We start from the raw sequence: 24,373 nt of genomic DNA, 5'->3' as shown, positions 1-24,373 counted from the left end.
CCCATGTGTTCTAGCTATTGTGGAAAATCCATAAGACCTAAGATATGTGATATGTGTCAGCCTTCAAGAAGTTTCTAGATGTCTAGGGGAGAAAAATGACTGTATACATAAGATACAATTAGATATGAGTCAATAATAGAACCATTAAAAACAATATGGAAGTAGAAAATTAAATATGATCAAGCCCCCAAATTGATTTTGGTTACTCTGCTCCTCTATGTTTTCATAGCAATTTGTGTATACTTCTGTAGTAACACTTACTGCATTATATTTTGCTTATCTCAACTCTGTTTTTTCGTGTATTTATCTGCAACATCTACTTATGCCTGGTACATTATGGATGTGGATGCTTTGCAAATTGCAAATTGTGTGGTATAGACAAGAGTTTCCTAAAGCATCTTTTATCAAACACTAGTTCTGTAATTTACCCAAAGAGGGGAGGGGACCACTCTATGACTAATAAATTTGGAAAACTTTATATACTGTACCCTCCTTTCCTTTGTGAGCCATAATGCATGTCCGCCTCTGCAAAATCTTCCTCTAAAGATACATGCTTAACTGTAATTTTTCTAACACTCTATTAGTAAAACAAGACTTTAGAAACTAACTACAGGTGATGTCTGTGGGTAGCCAGACGGGCAGAAGTTGTCAGGAAATATTTTGTGGAAGAGGGAACATTTAAGAATGGTCCTGAATGATGGTTCAAGTTTGGCTGAGTCCAGACAAGTGAGGGGGATGATATCAGTTGTGAATGAACAGAGTTGGGAGAGAAGAGTTAGTTTTAGAGATTTTAAAGATATGATGAGAAATTCAGAAATTATTCTTAGGAAATGGCACATCATTTTAAAATTCTTAATTGAATAACGATGTAAGTGTTGTTCTTCTAAAATCATATTTAAGTATTTTTCCAAACATTCTAGTCTCAATGTTTTTGAAAGGAGTTTTTGCAGCCTACCAAAAAGTGTTTCCATAACCTCTAAAGTCAGTTTGAATGTAAGAGTTTTTAAAATGCCAATATTCTGGGAATGTTCAAGTAGTAAAATAAGTGAGAACAGGATTTTTCTATTTTTCCAAAATACATTTTTCGCAGTAGTAAGAGCATCTGTTTTCCAGAGTACCCTCTACATGTACATGATTATGGGTTGTGTCTACACAATGTCAAACATATGAATGAACACTAACTTTCCATGGAAACCATGCTTGGTGATTTTTAAAGTAATGATTTTAGTTTTAGTTAGATAATTATAGATCCTGCTGTCAGTCTGACCCTATTTCTCATATTACATAATATAACTCTTTTGTTTCACCATGTATATCAAAGGTAGAGTCAAGATGAGATATTATGTGTTTGATTTTAATAACCAGGTATTTTATTTATCTGTTTACTTATTTAACATCTTATTTTCTTGAGAAAGGCTTCGTTTTAACTTTTCAGTCTGCAGTTTAAACCCATGAGTATTTGTTTCTTCAATGAACATTGAGGATATAGCCTATCACATATGGTTCTAGGTCCTATATATATCTGCCTTTTTAGATATCATTAAATATACTTAATGTACAAACATTCTTACATTGATACCAAAATCCTGTTAAAACATAGGTTTGCATATAATGTAGATACCAAACAATGCTTTCTATCAGAGTGCTAATCATAGTGTTAAACAGTTTGCTTTAATTATCTTGCTTTTGGTGTGGGGTTATTTACATTCATTCTAGTGGATATTTATTTTAATAACAAAAGCTAACATGTTAACATTATGTAATTCATTATTTGGGTTTTGTAGGTGGAGGATACAGGAAGATATACATGTCTGGCATCCAGTCCTGCAGGAGATGATGATAAAGAATATCTAGTGAGAGTGCATGGTAAATTTGACAAAATATCCAACAGTCTATCATACACACACCTAATTAGAAAAACCTGGGACAACACCACAGCACATCACAGGATATGTTTATAAGTTAAGGAATATATATTTTGCAAATCTGATTCTTTTTTTTTTTTTTTTGAGACGGAATCTCGCTCTTTCGCCCAGGCTGAAGTGCAGTGGCACTATCTCGGCTCACTGCAAGCTCTGCCTCCCGGGTTCACGCCATTCTCCTGCCTCAGCCTCCTGAGTAGCTGGGACTACAGGTGCCCGCCACCATGCCCGGCTAATTTTTTGTATTTTTGGTAGAGACGGGGTGCAAATCTGATTCTTATATTTGACTAATCAAATGCTGTTGGGGGGGCAGTTCATGGATTGTTTTTGAGTTATTTGATTAGTTTCTGCATTAATAATTTGTATTCATTGGTTTAAAATAATAGAATATAAACTATGATGAAGAAAATTTAAAAATCCAGAATCTCATCACATAAAGACTTTTTTTGCATATAAATGTTTTGTCACAAAAATATGATGATAGAAAATGCAAGTTTATATAGTGTACCTATAGAATTTAACTTGCTTTTATCTCAATGGTTTGGTGAACATTGTCATGTCAAGAAATATATTTTAAAAACATTTTTAGTGACTGTATAGTATCCCATTTTACTCCATATTTTTGGAGGTTTAGGCTACTTCTATATTTTTACCAATATAAACAGCCCTGCTATGGATAACTTTGCATGCACGTGTTAGCCCATTCCCTTTATTTTGAGAAATTTCTGTAAGTGCACTTGCTTGGTTACACACACACACACACACACACACACACACACATACACAAACACACTCTTCTAAGGATTTTGAAACTAATTGTCAAATTACTTCCTAGAAGAGTTGGGCCAGTTAGACTCATCCAATATGCTTTTGACATTGAAATAGGAATTATTCTTTATGGGGAGGAATAATTAAAAAACTAACAGAAGATCTTTGGTTCATTCTCATAGCCTAAATGACTAGGCAGCACAAACTGTCTGGGATTTAAGTGCCCCCATCATCCCCACATACAAATTAAACCTGCCATTAATTGACATGTAAATTCTGTAAAAAAAAAAAAAAAAGAGTCACATGAAAAATACATTCTATATAATCTTATGTTCAGAGAAAATTATTACCAAGTGTATAACCTGGACAAGGGATCCCTTCTTTGTGCCTCCGTTTCTTTACTGTCAAATGGTAAAAATAATGCAATTATATTACTTCCATCATGCATATAGTTGTTGGAAGGATTTCTTTACTTAGTGTACATGAAATTGCTAAATAAGGTTAAAAAAAACAACTTCCCACTGTAATTATCTAGGCTATAAATTAAATCAGTAATGTTTTAATTTTATGCCTCTTATTATTTCATATAGCAGAACCAACATTTTTTGGATACCTATGATAATACAGATTGCTTTTGTTGTATTTGTTCTCACACCCAGTACCTCCTAATATTGCTGGAACTGATGAGCCCCAGGATATCACTGTGTTACGGAACAGACAAGTGACATTGGAATGCAAATCAGATGCAGTGCCCCCACCTGTAATTACTTGGCTCAGAAATGGAGAACGGTTACAGGTAAATTTTTTGATAAGCTCCACAAATTCCTTTTTGAGATTAAAAAAATTAAAAATCAGCTCTAGGGCCTTTGCTGGGTACACAAAACCAAGGAACATCAGGCTACTAATTATTCAACATTGCAGCAGTAAGCACAGGGTTTTTAAATTAGCTTTATTATTTGCTTTATTATTTGCCTTTGCTGGGGTAGTTAATAGTTGGTCATGGGTCAAAGAAAGGTATCTAGATTCATGACACTCTGGAAATTTGCCAAAGTATGTATTTCCTAGCGCCCATGCATTAAAGTCTGATTTGAAATACTCAGCTATTTCTCAAGAGAGAAGAAACCATCAAAGTCTCAAAATAACTGCCACGTCTCTAGGGAGAATGCTTCTTTTACTGAATTTCCTTTGTCTAAGCTTGGACCTCACAAGTGACCCCAAAGATACCAGGCATCTGAGACTGGAATCCGTGAAGAACCAGTTACTGGCTGTCTAAAGCTTGCCATGCTTAGATGATACCTACCTGCTGTCATAGAGTGTCAAAGGCCAGGATCCTCGGCAGCGTTTTAGAGACCACTGAAAGCTTTGACTTTGAATGTTTTGGATTATCCTCATGATTTTTTTCTTCTTCGTTCTTCCTCACCCTCTTATCGTAACCTACACTTTGTTTCTAGTAGTTAATTATAAAAGGAGATTATGTCCCCTAACACCTAAGACATAAAGACTACCACCACCACCAAACCACACAAACACCAAACACGGAGAGGCCAGGTTCTGAGAGTTACTAACATGCTAAATCATCATGCATATCACTTAACCCTCCAGTACTTCAGTTTCTCTATTTATTGTGTGCCTACTAGAATGCCAGGTACTATGATTGCTACTGAAAATAGGCTTTACCCTCAAAGAGCTCACATACTATCTGAGAAGACAGGTTAGTCAAAGATTATAGAATGGACACCACTAATAAATTGTATATTAGAAGGATGTGTAGAAACAGAGATGAGAAGCAAATAACCCAGACTAAAGGGTAAGGAACAGCCCATGGAAGCCTCTTAAAAAAGATGAGCTCAGTTTTAAAGGATCAGTATATACTGGGTGAAGCCGGAGAAGAAAGTGATTCCAATCACAGGTAATGGCATGTACAAAGCTATTGCAAGAAAAGGAAGGCTTCTGGTCTGAGAAATGCAAGTAACTTGGTATACCTGAAATAGAACTTGGTTAAAATCTTTGATGGTTCCCCATAGATTTCAGGATTCTGCTTAAATCACTCAACTTAGCTCACAAGCCCTTTCATGCTCTGACTTTGCCTCCATAGTCTGATTTCCCATGTGTGCATTTCACTCCAGACCATTAGGTGTAAAGGTAAAAACTGAGTGAATGTTGATGATGGAGAAGTCTAGGTTGATCCCAGGTTGACCAAGTGATGGCAATCCTAGGAAAGGGTAAGTTCACTCATGATGAAAAATGAAAAAAGATGAGTTCAGGTTTAGACATTTTGAGTTTCAATTACCTGTATTTTCCAAGAGGAGATTGTAGAAATCATTTTAAAATATTGGCCCGTATTTCATCAAAAAAGGCTTTGGTTTCATGGTCCATATTTACTTAAAAAAAAAAAAGCAGCCTTTGATGTAATCATCGTGGTATAATCCCTTGTTGAAGTCATAAGTTTGTAGGAGGTTGACTAGAAGGCAGAGTATGAGAGTCCTGGTTAAATGAAAATAAAGCTTTAGGCAATAGTAACAATTATGAGGTGAGCATAGGAAAAAAAGATGAATGAGACTGAGAAGGAGGACTCAGAAATAGGATTAGAAGTAGGAGACACCGGTGTACTAAAAGCCAAGGAAAAGTGGAGGGTGCGGTGGTTAACAAAGGCCACAGAAGGTACAAATAAAGTTGTATCCATTAGCTTTGGCAATACATATAGGTAATTAAAGACCCGAGGAATGGTTCTTCAAAGAGAGATCAAAGTAGAAGGCAGGTTACACTTGTTTGGGAAGTTAATGGAAGAAGAGGAAGTAGAAACAAGCATGAACTGTTGTTTATAAAGATTTATGTATGTGTATTTGCTGAAAGAAAGAGATTGAAGACAGAGGAGAGAGAAAGAGCAGTTTATAGGACAAGTTATGTTGGATAGGGGAGGTATGAGACCCAGGACACAGTTGAATGGGTTAGCCTTGTCCGGAAGGGTCGTCCATTTTCTGCAGAGATGGGAAAATAGAAAAGAAGGTCGTATTCATACCCAAGGTAGGAGGAGGGGAGGACTGCAGGTGTGGGGCTTTAATTTTCTCAGTGGAACAGGAGGTGAGATTATCAGCTAAGAATGAGGTTCTATCAGGAGACAAGTCAAATTTGGAAGAATTATAGGTGGTCTACGGAAGAAAAACCAGAAAAAATTCTTTTTTTTTTTTTTTTTTTTTTTGAGATGGAGTCTCGCTCTGTCGCCCAGGCTGGAGTGCAGTGGCGCGATCTCGGCTCACTGCAAGCTCCGCCTCCTGGGTTCACGCCGTTCTCCTACATCAGCCTCCCAAGTAGCTGGGACTACAGGAACCCACCACCACGCCCGGCTACTTTTTTGTATTTTTTAGTAGAGATGGGGTTTCACCATGTTAGCCAGGATGGTCTCAATCTCCTGACCTTGTGATCCACCCGCCTCGGCCTCCCAAAGTGCTGGGATTACAGGCGTGAGCCACCGTGCCCAGCCAAAACCAGAGAAAATTCTAATGAGACTTAATAAGTTAGCAGAAAGTACTGATATTCATGGAAGAAAAACATTATAAGAATCACTCTGAGCCAGGTGTGGTGGTTCATGCTGTAATCCCAGCACTTCGGAAGGCCAAGGCAGGAGGATTGCTTAAGGACGGGGGTTCAAGACCAGCCTGGGCAACATAGCAAGACCCCACCTGTATTTTAAAAAATTACCTGGGCATGGTGGCGCACATCTGTAGTTGTAGCTACTGAGGTGACTGATGTGGAAGGATTGCTTGAGCCCAGGATTTTGAGATTAAACTACGATAGCACCACTACTGCGGCATGGGTGACAGAATAAGAATCTGTCTCTTAAGAAAAAAAAAATCACTCTGAAAGTTTTTATTAGCCTAAAACTCTGCTATACCCATATAAAAGTTAAAAAATAAAACATTTTTTATAGAACTTACTATACATATTTAAGAAATCACTTATTCTCATCAAAGGTAACATAATTTTATCACTAATGGCCCCAATAGAAATGAAAGCAATAGAGAAAATGTGTAAACTTTTAAAATAAATGGACCTGAACTACATATTTTACTTTGAACAATGTTTTCTTAGAAAGATATACGTATCTGGGACCAAGCTCATATGGTAGAGAAATCTTATTTGGGTTATTCCTGAAATGCTTCATCTTAGGTACAATGAGAGAATATCAATCTTTGATGCTATCTGGAATTTTTTAATAACTATGACCATATGTTTTATCCTTAAATTACTTGTTTATATATGTAGCTCTCCAATTAGACTTAATAGCAGAGATTAGGTTTCATTATGCTCTATTTTCATAATTTTTGTCTATGCCTAGTTACAAAATAAATTCTTAAGAAATATTTGTGGTAGTTTATTTACTTATTTTTTTTAAATGTTAGAGTACAATGTTTTCCTCTAAGTTAACCAAAGTTAGTCAGTCAGCAAGCTTTCAGTTGTAAGTGACAGAATTCAAATTCAAACCAACTTAAATGAAAAGGAAAAACCAAAAGGAAATTTATTGGCTACAATAATTGGTGAATTTCCAGAGGCTCTAACTCTATAATGAGGCATCTGTCCTTTCTCTGAATGAACTCTACTTGCATTGCCTTAGATTCAGGACAGGCTGTTTCCACATGATAAGACTGCCACTAGGCTTAGGTCATCCTCACAACCTGTGATTCTAGGAAAAAGGGCACACCCTTTCCCCGACACTCCCAGCAGAGTCTAGAGGAGGACTCTGGTAGGCCTGACTTGAGTCACCTGCCCATTCTTGAGTGGATCATTATTGTCAGAGGAATTGGGCATACTGCCTCTGCCTTTGACTTAACGTCACTCATTAAAACAGTTCCCAGGGATTTTTGATACTATGAAAATGGTGGAGGAGCAGACAAAGCATGCTGACAGACAGCAGGTCCACAGTTCACTATAGTTACTTTTGATGCTGTGAAATAATATTTATTCTCTTTTCCTGATATTTTAATGATAAATTTACTTACTTGCTGAATCCAGGCAACACCTCGAGTGCGAATCCTATCTGGAGGGAGATACTTGCAAATCAACAATGCCGACCTAGGCGATACAGCCAATTATACCTGTGTTGCCAGCAACATCGCAGGAAAGACTACAAGAGAATTTATTCTCACTGTAAATGGTAAGAAAAGGTATTCAATGTTCCACAATTTAAAAATATGACCAAGGGCATTCAAAGAGATGATAGCTTTTTCTTATGAACATACTAAATGAAGACTTGTGCTTATCTTACTGCTTTTGAAAAAGGCAACGTGGAGTATTTGTATTATATCTATACTGCAAATTAACTCAATTTCCAAAAAACATAACTAGAGATATTTTAGTCTATCTTAGAGAATATGTCCAATTGCTGTTAGCATATCATGATGTTTTGTGTCATTCAGAATCAGAACCATTGACAAGGAAGTCAATACACTAAATCACTGGATGACAAATGGCCCATCATTTAGTTCACCTTTATTGATGGTGGCTTGAGAGTACATATGTGCCAAACAGAGACTGTCATAGGACTGTAATCTTATTAAGTATAATATCTGGATGCCAACATTTAGGAAGATAATATAGACTTTTCCTCAAAACAATCTATTGGATATTTAATATATAAAATTTTACAGAATATTGGGTGACCCACACAACTAATATCTCTAATACTAAAATTAAAATTCAGGCTGTCTATTCCCATATGAACTCAATGATCAATAAAATGCATGCTCTGAGAATTGCATGATTAATCACAGATGTGCTTTTTGTTAAAACAGCCCACTTTCTGTTCTTCATTTAAAGTGAAGCTGTTCCAGTGTTAACATTCTCTGACCATTATTTGGCCAAAGAGAAATAAGAAATATCATCTTTAATTTGCATCAGACTAGAGCTGAGTTTTATTTAAGCCTCTCTCACAGTAAGCCAGATTTCATACACCATATTAGGGATTTAAAATTCCCCTCCCTATCTACCCTTTATTTTTAAACACAAAGTATCTTGAGTAAGACTTCAGGAATTAAACCTCAGTTCCACTTATATTAACCTAGATTCATGTAGACAAAGCTATACATTTGACTCGAAGCTCATCTTATATTACATCTTCAGAGTCTTCATGCAGGCTGTGTTATTTAGTCTCACTGAATTTTTTCATGTGTATCTCTTGTTCAGTTCCTCCAAACATAAAGGGGGGCCCCCAGAGTCTTGTAATTCTTTTAAATAAGTCAACTGTATTGGAATGCATTGCTGAAGGTGTGCCAACTCCAAGGATAACATGGAGAAAGGATGGAGCTGTTCTAGCTGGGAATCATGCAAGGTAACAGTACTGGAAAATTAAAAAATGCTATAAGACCTGAAATACAAATTTTTAATTTTTTTTCTAGTGCACTATTTTGGTCTCATTATGTTTAGAGTTAGCATTTCATCTTAATACGAGAATCAAAATTTAGTATTTTATTATTTTTCTGAGACAGAGTCTTGCTCTGTTGCCCAGGCTGGAGTGCTGTGGCATGATCTTGGCTCATTGCAACCTCCACCTCCTGGGTTCAATTGATTCTCCTGCCTCAGCCTCCCAAGTAAGCTGAGATTAAAGGTGCACACCAGCACGCCCAGCTAATTTTTTGTATCTTTAGTAGAGATGGGGTTTCACCATGTTGGCCAGGCTGGTATCGAACTCCTGACCTCAGGTGATCCACCCACCTCAGCCTTCCACAATGCCAGGATTACATGCGTGAGCCTTCACTCCAGGCCCAAATTTAGTATTTTAAAAGCATAATCCCTAAGGCTTATGTCTACATAATGATTATAATCCATTCAAGATCACAAGCCCATCTGTTATGCACCTTTGCATCATAGCCTTTTCTTCCACCAAGGGTATTGTAAACATGTGTCATCTGAAACAGGAAAAAAACTGAATGGATTTCACCAAGTGTTTAACATTTCCCTCAGTCAAAATATGAACCATCAAAAAAGGCTGATTCAGAAGACTTCACTTGTGATTTCTCTTGTAGATATTCCATCTTGGAAAATGGATTCCTTCATATTCAATCAGCACATGTCACTGACACTGGACGGTATTTGTGTATGGCCACCAATGCTGCTGGAACAGATCGCAGGCGAATAGATTTACAGGTCCATGGTAAATATCCTTTTATAGACAACATCCAGTCTCTGTGTCAAATGCTCTTTGATAGCCTAAACTAGTGAGGTCATAAAGATCTTGACATTGAAGGCTAGTTAAGCAATTTACATTATGTTATGAATAGTCAAGCCCCAAGTTTTCTCCTTAGTATAGTTAACATCATCACAGCACTATTAAAATTCGCAGAGCCTTGTTTGCTCATAACTATGAGGCAAGTTAATAATGTCTAACTTCAGTTCAGCAGAAATATTTCAAATGGCACACTATTTGCTGACTGTGTTTCCTTCTTATTTGGTGACATTGTCTTAGTTCCTCCATCTATTGCTCCGGGTCCTACCAACATGACTGTAACAGTAAATGTTCAAACTACTCTGGCTTGTGAGGCTACTGGGATACCAAAGCCATCAATCAGTTGGAGAAAAAATGGGCATCTTCTTAATGTGGATCAAAATCAGAACTCATACAGGTAAGGATAATTTAAAACTCCCACCAACTATTTACAAACAGTTTGTAATGAATCAACATTTTAATTCTATCAGTGGGGTCAGCAAATATATAGACTATAACAAATTAGCTAGCATATAGAGGGTTTTTTTCCTTAATATGAACTTAGTTTTTCAGCCTAAAATATTTTTCTGAATTATAGGTCATCTTTTCCATACATAAACCCTGTGGATGAAAGTTAGTGATTATATATAGGATTAGATTTCTATCCTGCCTTATTTGTTTAGTACCTTTTGGACTTTTATAAAAGCAAAGGATAAAAACATCATTTTATATAAAAGAAAAACTATTCTGTAAAAATAAATACAATCTTTAGTTGTAGAATAAAAGTCAAATTTTATACCTTAAAATACAATTTAGATATTGGCCGAATGTGTAGCGAGGAAAAACAGCATTTTCTCCTTTTTTTTTTTTTTTTGCCTTTTTCCAAGCTTTACTACCATAGCTCATAATATGGCAATATCTATTTTTCAAAGGCTAAACTTTAAATCACTGCGAATTTCTGATGTTATAGGTGAGCATCATTTTTTGTATCTCACCTGAGCTATTAGATCGTTACTCTGTCAAACATTTGCCGTAGCGCTAAAAACAAATGCTCTCTTATGTCCACTTTGACAAAAATCAATTCCAATACACCAGGAAATATAAAACTAGAGAGCCACAGTTGAAATTCTATCATGTCTCTTTTTCACCCTTTTAATCTTTTGGCATTGGGAGGTTCAGTAACTTGAAAGTATACACTGTATGGAAAATGCACCATGCTTTTGAATAAAAAGGTATGTCAAATATGTTTTATTAATGTTTATTAAATCATTTCTATCATGCACAGTGTGAAGTAAAATAGATATTCTAATTTAGATTTACTTTAAATCATGTATGTGTATTTACTAAACCTCCTAAAATGTGAAGTGTTCTAGATTTTAGTTTTGAATATATATATACACACACATACACACACTTGTTCAAAAGGAAATATATATATATACATTTTTTGAAATAGATATTGTCATGTTATCTACAAGGTAGCCACACATTTAAAGAGACATGCGAAGTAGGTAAAGGGGTGAGACACATAAACTTGTCATTAGCCATCTGTCAATGGAAATAAACAAATATCAACCTGCGAGGTTATTGTGAAATTTAGAGATAATTTATGCAAAGCATTTAAGATGGTGCCTGGAGTGTATTTGATGCCCAGTGAACAGTGGCTGTTGTCAGTGTTCTCATTGTATTGTATTTCTCCTAGGAGAGCTAGGTTGATCATAATATAAGCATTCAGAGAATGTAAGATTCCCTCTTTAGACAATCCTTCCAACAATTACTTCCTGTAAATATTATATCAAGTTTGAGGCTCTAGAAAGACACTACCATATTAACATAAACTCTAATGCATAAAGTTTGCCTCAGGGACATGATGTTAATTTTAACATGAGGGAAGAGTACTGTTTTCATGAATTTACAACGTGGTACCATGTTAAACTAGCTGGGAAAATTTATGAAAACCTACATATAGTATCTCACGCTTTGAAATCTGTCTTCTAGGCTCGTTTCTTCAGGTTCACTAGTAATTATTTCCCCTTCTGTGGCTGACACTGCAACCTATGAATGTACTGTGACAAACGGTGCTGGAGATGATAAAAGATCTGTGGATCTCACTGTCCAAGGTAGAATTGGCTTGGAACATGGATTGAAACATGATAATGCTATCACTTCATCATTCCACTACTTTACAAAAGGGATCTCTTTGCTTTCCTTTTTTTTAAACGTTTATTTTAAGTTCAGGGGTACATATGCAGGTTTGTTATATGGGTAAACTTGTGTCATGGGGGTTGGTTGTACAGATTACTTCATCACCGAGGTATTAACCCAGAAATAAAAGGAGGAATCCATTTTCTACTTACCTAACTTTCACTTCCAGAGCAAAAAGAGGATGTTCGATAAGTCTTTGGAAATCTTTAGGGGTTGGAAATGTGTAGTTTTTTCCCTTTTTGTTGTTATTGTTGTTTTAGTTCCACCTTCCATAGCTGATGAGCCTACAGATTTCCTAGTAACCAAACATGCCCCAGCAGTAATTACCTGCACTGCTTCGGGAGTTCCATTTCCCTCAATTCACTGGACCAAAAATGGTATAAGACTGCTTCCCAGGGGAGATGGCTATAGAATTCTGTCCTCAGGTAAGACCAAGCTCAGTGATTTCACATCTATTGATTGTATTAGTTATTGATGCATAGTCTTACCTGGCCTTTGTTGCACCAGAATAAAAGAATAAAATACGCATGCATTCTTGGACTTAAAAATCTGGAAAACAGATTGTTAAAACATATTTTTAACATAGGAAGGGGATCTAGGGAATGGAAGAGAAAAAAATAAGTCTGGAAACAAAATAACAATATCTAAGACTGATCTGAATATAATAAACATGATCACCGGTATTTATGTGTATATTTACCAAACCTAAGGTTTAACAAATTCCCGTGTTACCTGTGAGTGAATCACACTTCTTTCATTGGCCAAATAGAATGTCTCTTAATTTATCGAACATTTAGTTCGATCCTAAGACAGGATATATACTCTACTAAGATTCTGAGACTGTATAACTAAAACAGGGTTCTAGGTTTCAGGGTTTTGAAAATTGAGTATGTGAGACTGAGTGAATAGCGAGTTCTATGAAGGAAAATTTTTTATAGTGGTAGTAACCCTCATTTATACAATTTATAGTATTGAAGAAAAAAAATCACCTAAAGTATAGGTGATTCACGTTGGTGTTTCTAAAACTTATCCTACACTGGGGAAACACAATAGAGATAAAGTAGTAACTAATATCCTGGGACTTTATGAGTATGTGCATATTATTCTAAGAGAATTTGTATATTTCCTCAATAGAAGGGTAATAGTGGAAAATGTGTTCCCGGGATGCAACTTGGCTTTCAAGACAAATTATTTTGACTATAGATTGGTAGCAATTCAAATCATAAAATATTTTAAAATAAAGTATTAGGCTAAGAAAACAATTTAGAACTTTCTCAAAATATTAAACCCAGCAACTTCATTCCTAGGTATTTACTCAAAAGAAATGAAAACATTTGTCTACACAAAGGCTTCTATGCAAATCTTCATACAGCATCATTCACAATAGCCAAAAAGTGGAAACAATTCAAATGTCCATCAGCTGATAAATGGATAAACAAAATGTGGTATATCCATGCAATGGAATTCTGTTTGGCAATAAAAAGGAACAAAATATTGACAAACGCTACAGCAGATGAACCTCAAAAACATTATGCTCATAGTGAAAGAAGTCAGACACAAAGGACCACTTACTGTATGACTCAATTTATATGAAGTGTTCAGAAAAGGCAAATCTGTAGAATCAGAAAGCAGATTAGTGGTGGGCTGAGGCCAGGGTTGGGAGTGGGGAATGACTGTAAATGAGCACCAGGTTTCTTTCGGGGGTGATGGAAATATTCTAAAATTAGATTGTGGTGATGTTTGCATAACTCTAAGTATACTAAAAATCATTGAATTGTGCATTTAAATGAGTGACTCTTACGGTATGTAAATTATGCCTCAATAAAGCTGTTAGTAATAATTTAAGTACTATGCTAGGCACTTCAGGGGATACAAGTATGAATATAAGCCAAGCACCACCACGCTAGTTGCAGAAAACACACAAAAGAGAGTCAAATTTTATTGAACTAAAAAAACTGAGACGCAGTATATATTAAAACTTTTTTTTTCCTTTTTAGGAGCAATTGAAATACTTGCCACCCAATTAAACCATGCTGGAAGATATACTTGTGTCGCTAGGAATGCGGCTGGCTCTGCACATCGACACGTGACCCTTCATGTTCACGGTATGGAAGGCTATTTACTCATTCAAAGTTCACTGGGTTTGAGGAGGTTTTTTTAGTCATATTTATTCTGAAAGGTGGTACTGTCTAGAGCTATGAACCATAGTAATATCTTGGGGATATGAAAGCCTGGTAGATATTTTTAATAGGCTAAAAAAGGCACACAAATGGCAAACCACTCAAAGTAACTCCAAAATAATTTTTCTTCTTGGATTTTTATAATCTGTTCCTGACTCTAGTCTTCCAGTGGGATTCTTCTAATGGAAACTGGCTACTGTAGCAAGACTCAAAGAATGCAGTGTGGCCAACATTCACTTTTCTCTTGGGCAATCAAATCACTAATATTTTAGAATTATGAATTTGGGTATTTTTAAGCTCATTACTACAATAGACATAGTTTATTAACTAGTGCTATTACTTCTTTTTATTTATTGGTTTCTTATAGAGCCTCCAGTCATTCAGCCCCAACCAAGTGAACTACACGTCATTCTGAACAATCCTATTTTATTACCATGTGAAGCAACAGGGACACCCAGTCCTTTCATTACTTGGCAAAAAGAAGGCATCAATGTTAACACTTCAGGTACCTACCACTGTTTTTCTATCAAGAAAATCATAGCATGTCAGCGTTTTATAATTGGAATCAGCATGATTGTTTTTAATGAACACATTTTGTGTTTTTTTTTTTCCCACTCTGCTTTTGTAACTATGATGTAGGCAGAAACCATGCAGTTCTTCCTAGTGGCAGCTTACAGATCTCCAGAGCTGTCCAAGAGGATGCTGGCACTTACATGTGTGTGGCCCAGAATCCAGCTGGTACAGCCTTGGGCAAAATCAAGTTAAATGTCCAAGGTACCTAATAATAATTCATCTCTGTTTTCAATTCAAAGATGTTTGTAAAAATGTCTACCAAATATTTATATATCTAAAATGATTATGCTGCTGTTCCCCCATGGTTCTCAACATTCTTAGTTTGCATTATCCTATTGGTTTTTCTATCACTTTTATGAAGAAAGTTTAATGTATTTTATTTTGTTGGCCATTGTTTGTATAAGAAAACACAGGCATCTAATCCTATTTTGAACTTCTATGAACCTCTGTTTGATACTGTATTTCATTATAGCATATGTATAATGTGATTGTTAAAACCATTCTCTCTACAATACTACCTTGGATACATTGCAAAACACTGGATTATAACGTTCCACTTAAAAAAATCATAATCGCAGTTAAACCAACTTGATGGAAAAAATTATTCTAAAGAGAAAGCAGGGTATTTTTGTGTTTTCACATTTAACTGATATTTTCTTGATAGATTTTTATATCTTGCATGCACTGCTTTTGCAAATAAGAAGTGACCCAGAAATAGATTTCAAGCTACTAAATTTGAATTAGCTTAAATGTCTTATAGTGTAATTTTTTCCTATGGTAGATTCATGAATATAGTAAACCTCACTTTCCTGCATATTGTAAATCTAATTTGTTAGTATTTTTCAACATTTATTCAACATTAATAACTGGAAATACATTGAACATTACAGACATGATCCTTCTCTTAGTGTTTATACACTGATAGAGAAGGAAAATCTTAAACTACCAGATAAATGAAATAATGATAAATTCTGATGTATGCTATATAGAGGAAAAACAAAAGACTGAGACAGGGAAGAATAATGGGAATATGTGGGGACCACTTTAGAAAATGATTAGGATAGGTTTCTCTGAGGAAGTAATATTTAAGGTGACCCCTGAATGACGAGCTGGGATAAGCCATGGGCAGTTTGGTGGAGTGTCCAAAGGAGAGAGGACAGCATGTACAGTGACCCCAAGTCAAGAAAGAGTGAGAAAAGAAAGTATGGCAGTGTGGCTAGATGGTAGTGAGCAAGCGCAAGGCAAGCAAAACATAAGGGAGATCAGAAAAGTAGGCAGGGCCCATGCATGGATGGCATGATGTACCCTAGGATATGTAGATTTTATTCTCTGTGCAAAGAAATCTTTCTTTTGAAGGGCTTATCCAGGACTCTCATTTGGTTTTAGGAAGACCCCTCCTGCAGCTCTAGGTAATGGTTTAGAGAAAGGGGGCAGGACTGGAGTTGTAGTGTGTTATTGTGCAAGAGTGGAGATGGGAGCACAAATTGCAGAAGTGAATGAGAAAACTGATGGATTTATGTTGTTTATGGAGGTGTAATTGTTAGGATTTCTGATGAATTGGTAGGTTAGGAATAGAAAATTAGTGAAGCTTCCTGGCCTTCAGACTTAAGCTAGTGAGTAGATGATAATGCCATGTTGGAACATAAGGGGAAGAACTGGGTTGGGAAGAAGGAAACCATGATTTCTGTTTAATTATACTAAATGTGGGAAACTATTAGAAATCCTAGTGGAGATGTCAAGTAGAGAGTTGAATATATATGAATTTGGAGCTCATGGGAGAAGTATAGTCAAAGATAAAAATTTGGAAATAATCAGCGTTAAATCCACAAGACTGGATGAGATCACTAAGGAAAGAGAATGTGTACAGAAAAGATTGGCGAGGACAAAGTCCTGGGGCCGTGCATTGTTTGGAGGTCTGAGAAAGGAGAGGACATTGGAAAATAATACAATGGAGAGGGCAGGGATATCGTTGGAAAACTTAATGAAGGCTAGGGAAGGTTAGTGTTTCAAGAAGAGAGTGAACAGCCTTGTTAAATGCAGTTGAGTCAAGTAGGATAAGGACCCAAAAGTATTCCTTGGTTTCAGCAACACAGAGGTTGTAGAAAAGAACATTTTTAGATTTGAGGAGTTGTTTCTTCATGAAATGATTGAAATTATTGACATGAGAGAAATTTAGGGACAAAGAAACACATTAAACAACCAAAAGCATTTCAACATTCCAAAAGCAACCAGAGATAATTGCTTCCTCAGAGGCATGAAAAATTCTGAATAGACTGTCTCCTTGCAGATACAAATGTAATGGTGAGCACAAATTCAACCAAATAATTTTGTTGCTATAAATAATCTTAATATGATTATCAGTTATTTCATATGCCTTTTTATAGTGATGCATTAAAACTGAATAGAATATCCAGGCTAATACCTAAGTGGTGATCAGCCTATTGTAAACACTTGGAAAGGAAATCCTTATTATAAGCTCTTTTATAGGTTTCCAAATAAGTGGGAAGAGTTTTACCTATATGATTACTTTCCATGATCTATTTATATATTCATTCGTTCAAATAATCCTTTATTAAATGTAGCCACTGTATATGTGTATTCTAAGCTCTATGGAAATACGTTAAAGTATCTGAGCAGTTGAATATTTTCCAAAACTTGACGTTCATTTTGGAAGTTTAAATACCTAAAGTGAATCACATAATTTATGTAAGTTAAAGAAAATACTTTTGTTGATACAGCTTAAATTTTCTAGACATGCATGCCCTCATGAATTTATCTTTATCTCCTCATTTAAAATCGACTATCACTTAACATTTATGGGTTAGCTAGGGACTGGTATTCTGAAGTGTGCCCAAATACTATTTTGTTCCCATGAAAAAGTGTAGTGCTCCTTTTCTAATGATATGGTGACGTTAGGATTTTGTTTCTTATCAATGTTTGCTAGAGCAGTACTGTAGTATGTAATTTGCTTCTAAGATGATAAAGTTTGAACTTTATATTTTTTGTATCTTTTAGTTCCTCCAGTCATTAGCCCTCATCTAAAGGAATATGTTATTGCTGTGGACAAGCCCATCACGTTACCCTGTGAAGCAGATGGCCTCCCTCTGCCTGACATTACCTGGCATAAAGATGGTCGTGCAATTGTGGAATCTATCCGCCAGCGCGTCCTCAGCTCTGGCTCTCTGCAAATAGCATTTGTCCAGCTTGGTGATGCTGGTCACTACACGTGCATGGCAGCCAATGTAGCAGGATCAAGCAGCACGAGCACCAAGCTCACCGTCCATGGTAGGTTGTTTAACATGGATTATTTTAGTCTGCTGCACTACCAAGGCAAAGAGAAAAGGCTACCAACAGCAAATCTGATGGAAGTCAAAAACCCTTAAACTCAGTAATGCAAAGTGTGTGTGGGGGGGGGTGTGGTGTGCTGTGTAGGTGCACTTCAAATCTGTTTTCTGTAGGCTGTGTTTATGTGTGTTTGTGCACATAGGTGTGTGAGAGAGAAAGACAGATTTTATTAATATTGCCAGGATTTTTAATATGTTGCTGGTACCCTCACATATTGTGATTAGTTGGCTTATGAGGAGTCCGTTTGTGTCTTGTGACTTTTCTGCTTTATTTCTCAAGCTTCAAGTCATCTTGGTTCAAATGAATCATCATATGACCTACATTGTATGATTTGACCCTAATGAGAATTAGGAGATCTATTTGATTCATTATATTAAAGTGGCAAAATATTTTATATATATTTTTATAACAGAAAAATATCTTTCCTTTGTATTAAGACAACAAAATATTGAAAAATCAGCATTGAAATATTTTTAGTTTTCATTGTATATTTTGACTAAGGATAGAATCCACATTAATATCAGTGGTGGGAAACAATAGCAGATTAAACTGCTTCCAGCCTCTATTTTCAGAGGTAATTATTATAATGAGGAGTTTCTGCTTTTTCATTTTTCAGAAATTTGTGAAAGCTGTTTTATTTTTCAAGTGTATTTTAATTTTCCATAACTTCATAGTAACAGAGACAGTTTTGAGTGGAAACATTTTTGGTTGAATAATTTAGCCAAAATTAAAAATCATCATTTATGAGTTTTCCAAATAACTCCCCTGCTTTCAGTTAATATAATTAAACTAATCAATATACACTATCCATTTGCCTTCAAATAAATAATACTCCTTCTTCTCAAGTGTCTGTAGAAAATTTACCAAAATTGACTACATGCTAAACAAAGAAATTGTTAATAAGTTTCAAAAAGATGATAGACCATAATTTCTACCCACCATGCAATAAAGCTAGAAATTTGTAATGAACTTTGAAAACCCCAAACCCAGACAACTTTAAACACTCTTCCAGCCAAAAGGTAGGTCAAAGAATATTTTTCTATTTTCACATTATTTAGAAAATAAAGACATGACATATCAAAATGTACAGTGTGTGCTCAAAGCTAAAATCAATATAAAGTCAGTCATAGCAATAATTCTTTCATTTTGAAAAAGAAAGAACTGAAGTAAATATACTAATGCTGCAAGTTTGTATCCCCTAACAAAAGACAAATAGCAACCCAAGGAAATCAGGATAAAGAAGATAATGAAAATAGAGCATGAATTAATTAAAAATGAGTGTTTATGATGTACCATTGAGCAAAATCAATTTTTGTGTTTTCCGAGTTATCTATGTTTGTATCTATAATTATGTATATAATGTTTGTATATTTAATCATATAATCATAAAGGACAAAAAATTAACTTTTAAGTGAAAGCAGTTAATTTAACTGAGAGCAGCTAATTAAAGTTTATATAGCAATTTTATTTTTGCTAAGGCCAACTGTTCTCCTTTCACTCGTTAAAATGTCATTAAGATGGGTCCGCTTCTCACTGATTTGTTTGAATAATTCCAAATTCATAGTTAGTTTTGGGAAGCGAGTGTATTTTTACTTTTGAGCCGAGAATTCTTAATACTTTTTGTCTTTTCTTTAGAAGTAACTATCTTAGTTCTAAGTCCAATCGAGTATTTTTTATTACACTAAAATATTCTGTTCATCTCTATATTGCCCAAATTCTAGTTAAAAAAAAATTTGAGTCACAGGAAGTATTTGGTACTATACTGTGCAGAGTTATAAAGTCACTATGAAAATTTCCTCTGACAGTATAAAAACTGAATTAAGTATCTTGATCTGGTTTACTTGTATTCATTGTAACATGTAAAATACTGCAATATATTTTTTTTTCTACAGCAGTTTGTGATATTCAATATTGGGTGAGTGTTTTATAGTGTTTTATCGTGACTATTATTAGTTCATCCTCATAATATATAGCAGTTATACAACCACAGAAGCATTTTTTCGTTTTGTTGTTGGTTTGTTTTACTTCACTGCAGTAAACAGAAGTAACTTAAAGACGGAAAAGTCAGGGAAGCCAAATAAAATCTAAAGATCTTCTACCCTGTTCTGTCATTTGCTCAGAAACCAAAATACATTAGGATTCTTGCTAGCACCAAAAATACTGATTTCTTTCATAGCAGGAAGCAAATCAATATCTTAATAGATTTTCATTTTTAGTATTTCTAACAAAATTACCCTGAAAAGAGTTTTTTATGTGTTAATTTTTATTGTGAATAAAGACATTATTGAACTCAGCTTCCTGGATGACTCTTTTTTAAACTCTTCATAGTACCACCCAGGATCAGAAGTACAGAAGGACACTACACGGTCAATGAGAATTCACAAGCCATTCTTCCATGCGTAGCTGATGGAATCCCCACACCAGCAATTATCTGGAAAAAAGACAATGTTCTTTTAGCTAACTTGTTAGGAAAATACACTGCTGAACCATATGGAGAACTCATTTTAGAAAATGTTGTGGTAAGTTTAACAGACATGAACAGATACGTTAAGCCAGACTGTAAATTTGCCATCATACTTTTAGTAATTTAGCATGGAAGTATAATCTTTAATAATTAAAAAAAAATTCTTGTAAAATCAGGTCACAAAATTAATTTTACACATATTTCATTTTATGTCCCTTGAATGAGAATAATATTTAACAGATGATAGGAACTCATAAATGCCCTCCTTCTAAAATTATTTTGTGTTTGTGGAAATATGTGTTTATCAGGAAGAATTTTAAGTGCCAGTGCTATATTCTGTGCTCTTAACCTTATTTGGCAATGATAAGAAGTATCTAGAGTAAATAATTGTAATTTTTATGCCGTATTTTCAATTCTTTAGTGCTTCAAGGGGAAAAATGTTAAACTTTTTTAAAAAAGGAAAAAAGTCTGTGTCTCAATGCAATCAGAAGCAGTCATTAATATTCAACATAAATATTCATATATATTCATATTTGAATATTCCTATTCAAATAGTCAACAAATATTTATCGAACACCTTCTCTGCAACTAGCACTGGTTTAGACACTGGGAATACATCAGGGAACAAAAGAATCAAAGATCTTTGCCCTCATGGAGTTTATATCTAGAGGAAGGAGACAATACAAATGAAAAATAATAATGTCAGAAGAAAATAAATCAGAAGAAAAAAAGTGGCATGAAAAATAAGAGGGGTAAAGAGTGTCAGGAGTTGGAGCAGTGAAGGTTACAGTTGTAAATAGGGTAGTCAGAGTAAATTCTCTTTGGGAAGGTGACATTTGAGCAAAATTTGAAGGAAGTGAATTAGCCAAGCAAACATTGGAGGAGCAGACCAGGGGGAAAAACAAAAATAGGTAGAGCAAAGAACTTGAGGTGGAAACATGTCCAGTGTATTTGAAAAACAGGAAGCCAGTGAAAGCAAAGCAAAGAATGAAAGGAGAAAGATGTCAGTGATAAATGGAGGCCAAATCATGTCGGGTCTTACAGGTCAGTGTAACAATTCTACCTTTTACTCTAAGTCAGAATCCACTGCAGGTTTTTGAGCAGGTGAGCAATCTTATATGCCTTACATTTTTCAAGGGTTACATTGGCTGTTGTGATGAGAATCAGAGGTAGGGAGACAAGGACAGGAGCAGTGAGACCTGTTGGGAAGACTGTCTGGAGACAGATGAGAAATGATAGAACTCAAAGCAGGATGTTAGCAGAGAAGAGGCAAGAAGTAAGACCCTGCATATACTTTGAAGCTAGCATTTTCTGATAGATTGCAAGTAGGGTGTGAGGGAAAAAAAAAGAATGACTCAAATGTTTGAGACTGAAGGCATGAACAATTGGAAGGGTGAAATAGCCATCAGCGGAGACGGTGAAGGCACAGGAAGGGGCTATTGGAAGGAATTGGGAGCTCAGTTTTGGGGCATGAATGTGAGACACATCTTAGGCATCAGAGCAAAGAGTTAGAATAAGAAGTTCAAGAGACTTTGAGTTTGTAAGAAAGTATCGTATTTGGGTTGGAGATACTGATAGTCATCACCATATAGTTGATATTTAAAGCCATAGCACTGTATGAGATCACCAAAAAATTGAGTACGGATATAGAAGAAAAGAGGACACCAGAGGTTGAGCCTTCTCACTTGCCAACATTAAAATGTGAATGTTGAGGAGAAGCCCCGAAAAAAGTTGGAGAAGCAGCAACCAGTGAGATAGGAGGGAAACTAGGAGAGCATAGTGTCCTGGAAGCCATGTAAAGGTGGTTTCGCATAGAAAGGACTCATAATTGTGTCAGGTGCCACAAATGCTCAAGAAAGATGAGTGATGAGAGCTGGCCATTGAATTTAGCAAGTGAGGCCTCAGAATTGTAGGTAATAGTGCCCTTTCTCTCACCATTTCCTCTGATAGTTTTGGTGATCTTTGGTACCACCTTACTCAGAGAGCCAAATATGCTGTCAAGATGCTGTCAGCTTTTGGGATTATTTGCTCTTTATTTGTGCAATGCAGAGCAGCAATACACTTGATATCTAGCAAACCACAGAATCTACAGTTTTCTGAAATCTTACCACTGTAAAAAGATTATTGTTCTGAAAGGTATGAGCTTATGTTTAAATTTCTATACATCTTAAATTATGTTATGCAAAAGCTAACCTGATGGTTAAGACTAAAAGATGGAAATTTAAATTGTCTTGGGATAGGAGAGTTTCTTGAGGGCCTAGCTATGCAATTTGATGTATTTTATGTACTATGATGGATGATTATGAAATTTTAAATGTTATTTTTTTTAATTTTAGCTGGAGGATTCTGGCTTCTATACCTGTGTTGCTAACAATGCTGCAGGTGAAGATACACACACTGTCAGCCTGACTGTGCATGTTCTCCCTACTTTTACTGAACTTCCTGGAGACGTGTCATTAAATAAAGGAGAACAGCTACGATTAAGCTGTAAAGCTACTGGTATTCCATTGCCCAAATTAACATGGACCTTCAATAACAATATTATCCCAGGTTGGTCATTTAATTCTCAAGAAGTGAATAAATACACCTATGTAGAACTCTAGACCAAGCTCTATTTCCTCCAGCTGTGAAAATTGAAAAGTAACAAGAATTGATTGCTTTAAATTCTGTAGAATGTGTGCCTCTGCTTGGATTTTACCCTCTACCCAATATATATGTTTTGTTCCTTCTTTTGGAAGCATAAGTTGATCACAGGGCTGTATATTGCAGGTTATAAGTAGCTTTTTTAACCTAAATATAATTCCCCTTACCCCATGAGAAGGCAGTATGTTTATATAGGCACCTAAACTTATCCCAGCTGGACCCCCTTCATCACTGATCAATAGATTAAGATGGCCACTGTTGGAGTCCTAAAGATTCACTTAATTTTACAGAGAAGAATTCTACTTCTCACTGTTTGCCTCAACCTCTGTTATAGTGTAGATTAATTTATGTAGAAAATTTCTAGTCACTGTGTATACTACAAGTTAAGGTCATGTCTGGAACTCAGGAGCACCCATCCCTGGGTGAACAAATATCTACCTATTTGTTAGACTTTGTCATCAGCATAAAGACTGTCAATACCGAGAAATTGTCCTATCCCAAAATTGAGTTCTGAAGTATTACACTGTTAGCATTGTCTAAGTGTCTTGCTAGAAAAGTAGTAATAAGCTTGAGAGTTTTTTTCTATTATAAAGAGTTATGTTAATGACTGGAATTTATCAACTGCATTACCTTAATAACAACAATACATCTCACTAAGAAAAAGCAAACACTAAAAAATCTAATCTATATTGTTTTCTGAAAGTGCAGTACTAACGTTTTCTGAAAGTGCAGTAATGTAAATGTACTTTTAAAGCTTAATTTTCCACTTAATATTCAGCAGTAAAAGATTTAAAAAAAAAACTTGAATGAGGAGAGCATGCAAGGTAAACATACGTATTTAGATATGGACTGGTTTAGTCAGAATTTTATTTAGTCTTAGTTGTTTTAGGATTAGCATGTTTACCATATATTTTCTTCTAAATGTTATATGTTGTTTATAATAAAAATTTGATAAGTATTACTATCATAAATTTTTAAATAAAATATCTGCCTTTGTAAATATTTATATAATCACCATTTATGATTTATAGAGAAGTTTAAATTATTACGAATTTGACTATGTTGTCGTTATTAC

At 35.3% G+C, this 24,373-nt stretch overlaps 1 protein-coding gene across 5 annotated transcripts in view; it reads left to right on the top strand.

Annotated features, from left to right (window-relative positions):
- The window catches only part of HMCN1 (hemicentin 1), a 448,248-nt gene that overhangs the window by 367,355 nt on the left and 56,520 nt on the right, over nt 1-24,373 (top strand). For all 5 annotated transcript variants that reach the window (XM_054449377.2, XM_063647968.1, XM_063647964.1 and 2 more), the window contains 14 exons: nt 1,785-1,866; nt 3,350-3,486; nt 7,701-7,842; nt 8,871-9,015; nt 9,710-9,837; nt 10,150-10,306; nt 11,887-12,008; nt 12,354-12,518; nt 14,091-14,198; nt 14,641-14,778; nt 14,913-15,047; nt 17,862-18,131; nt 20,520-20,710; nt 22,992-23,205. In XM_054449377.2, coding sequence (XP_054305352.1) covers nt 1,785-1,866; nt 3,350-3,486; nt 7,701-7,842; nt 8,871-9,015; nt 9,710-9,837; nt 10,150-10,306; nt 11,887-12,008; nt 12,354-12,518; nt 14,091-14,198; nt 14,641-14,778; nt 14,913-15,047; nt 17,862-18,131; nt 20,520-20,710; nt 22,992-23,205 — 2,134 coding nt within the window. The remainder of the gene's footprint in view (nt 1-1,784; nt 1,867-3,349; nt 3,487-7,700; nt 7,843-8,870; nt 9,016-9,709; nt 9,838-10,149; nt 10,307-11,886; nt 12,009-12,353; nt 12,519-14,090; nt 14,199-14,640; nt 14,779-14,912; nt 15,048-17,861; nt 18,132-20,519; nt 20,711-22,991; nt 23,206-24,373) is intronic.

Source organism: Pongo pygmaeus, chromosome 1 (genome assembly GCF_028885625.2).
Source record: "Pongo pygmaeus isolate AG05252 chromosome 1, NHGRI_mPonPyg2-v2.0_pri, whole genome shotgun sequence".
Taxonomy (NCBI): domain Eukaryota; kingdom Metazoa; phylum Chordata; class Mammalia; order Primates; family Hominidae; genus Pongo; species Pongo pygmaeus.
Note: the sequence above shows the minus strand (reverse complement) of the source record. Positions and strands in the feature narration are given on the sequence as shown.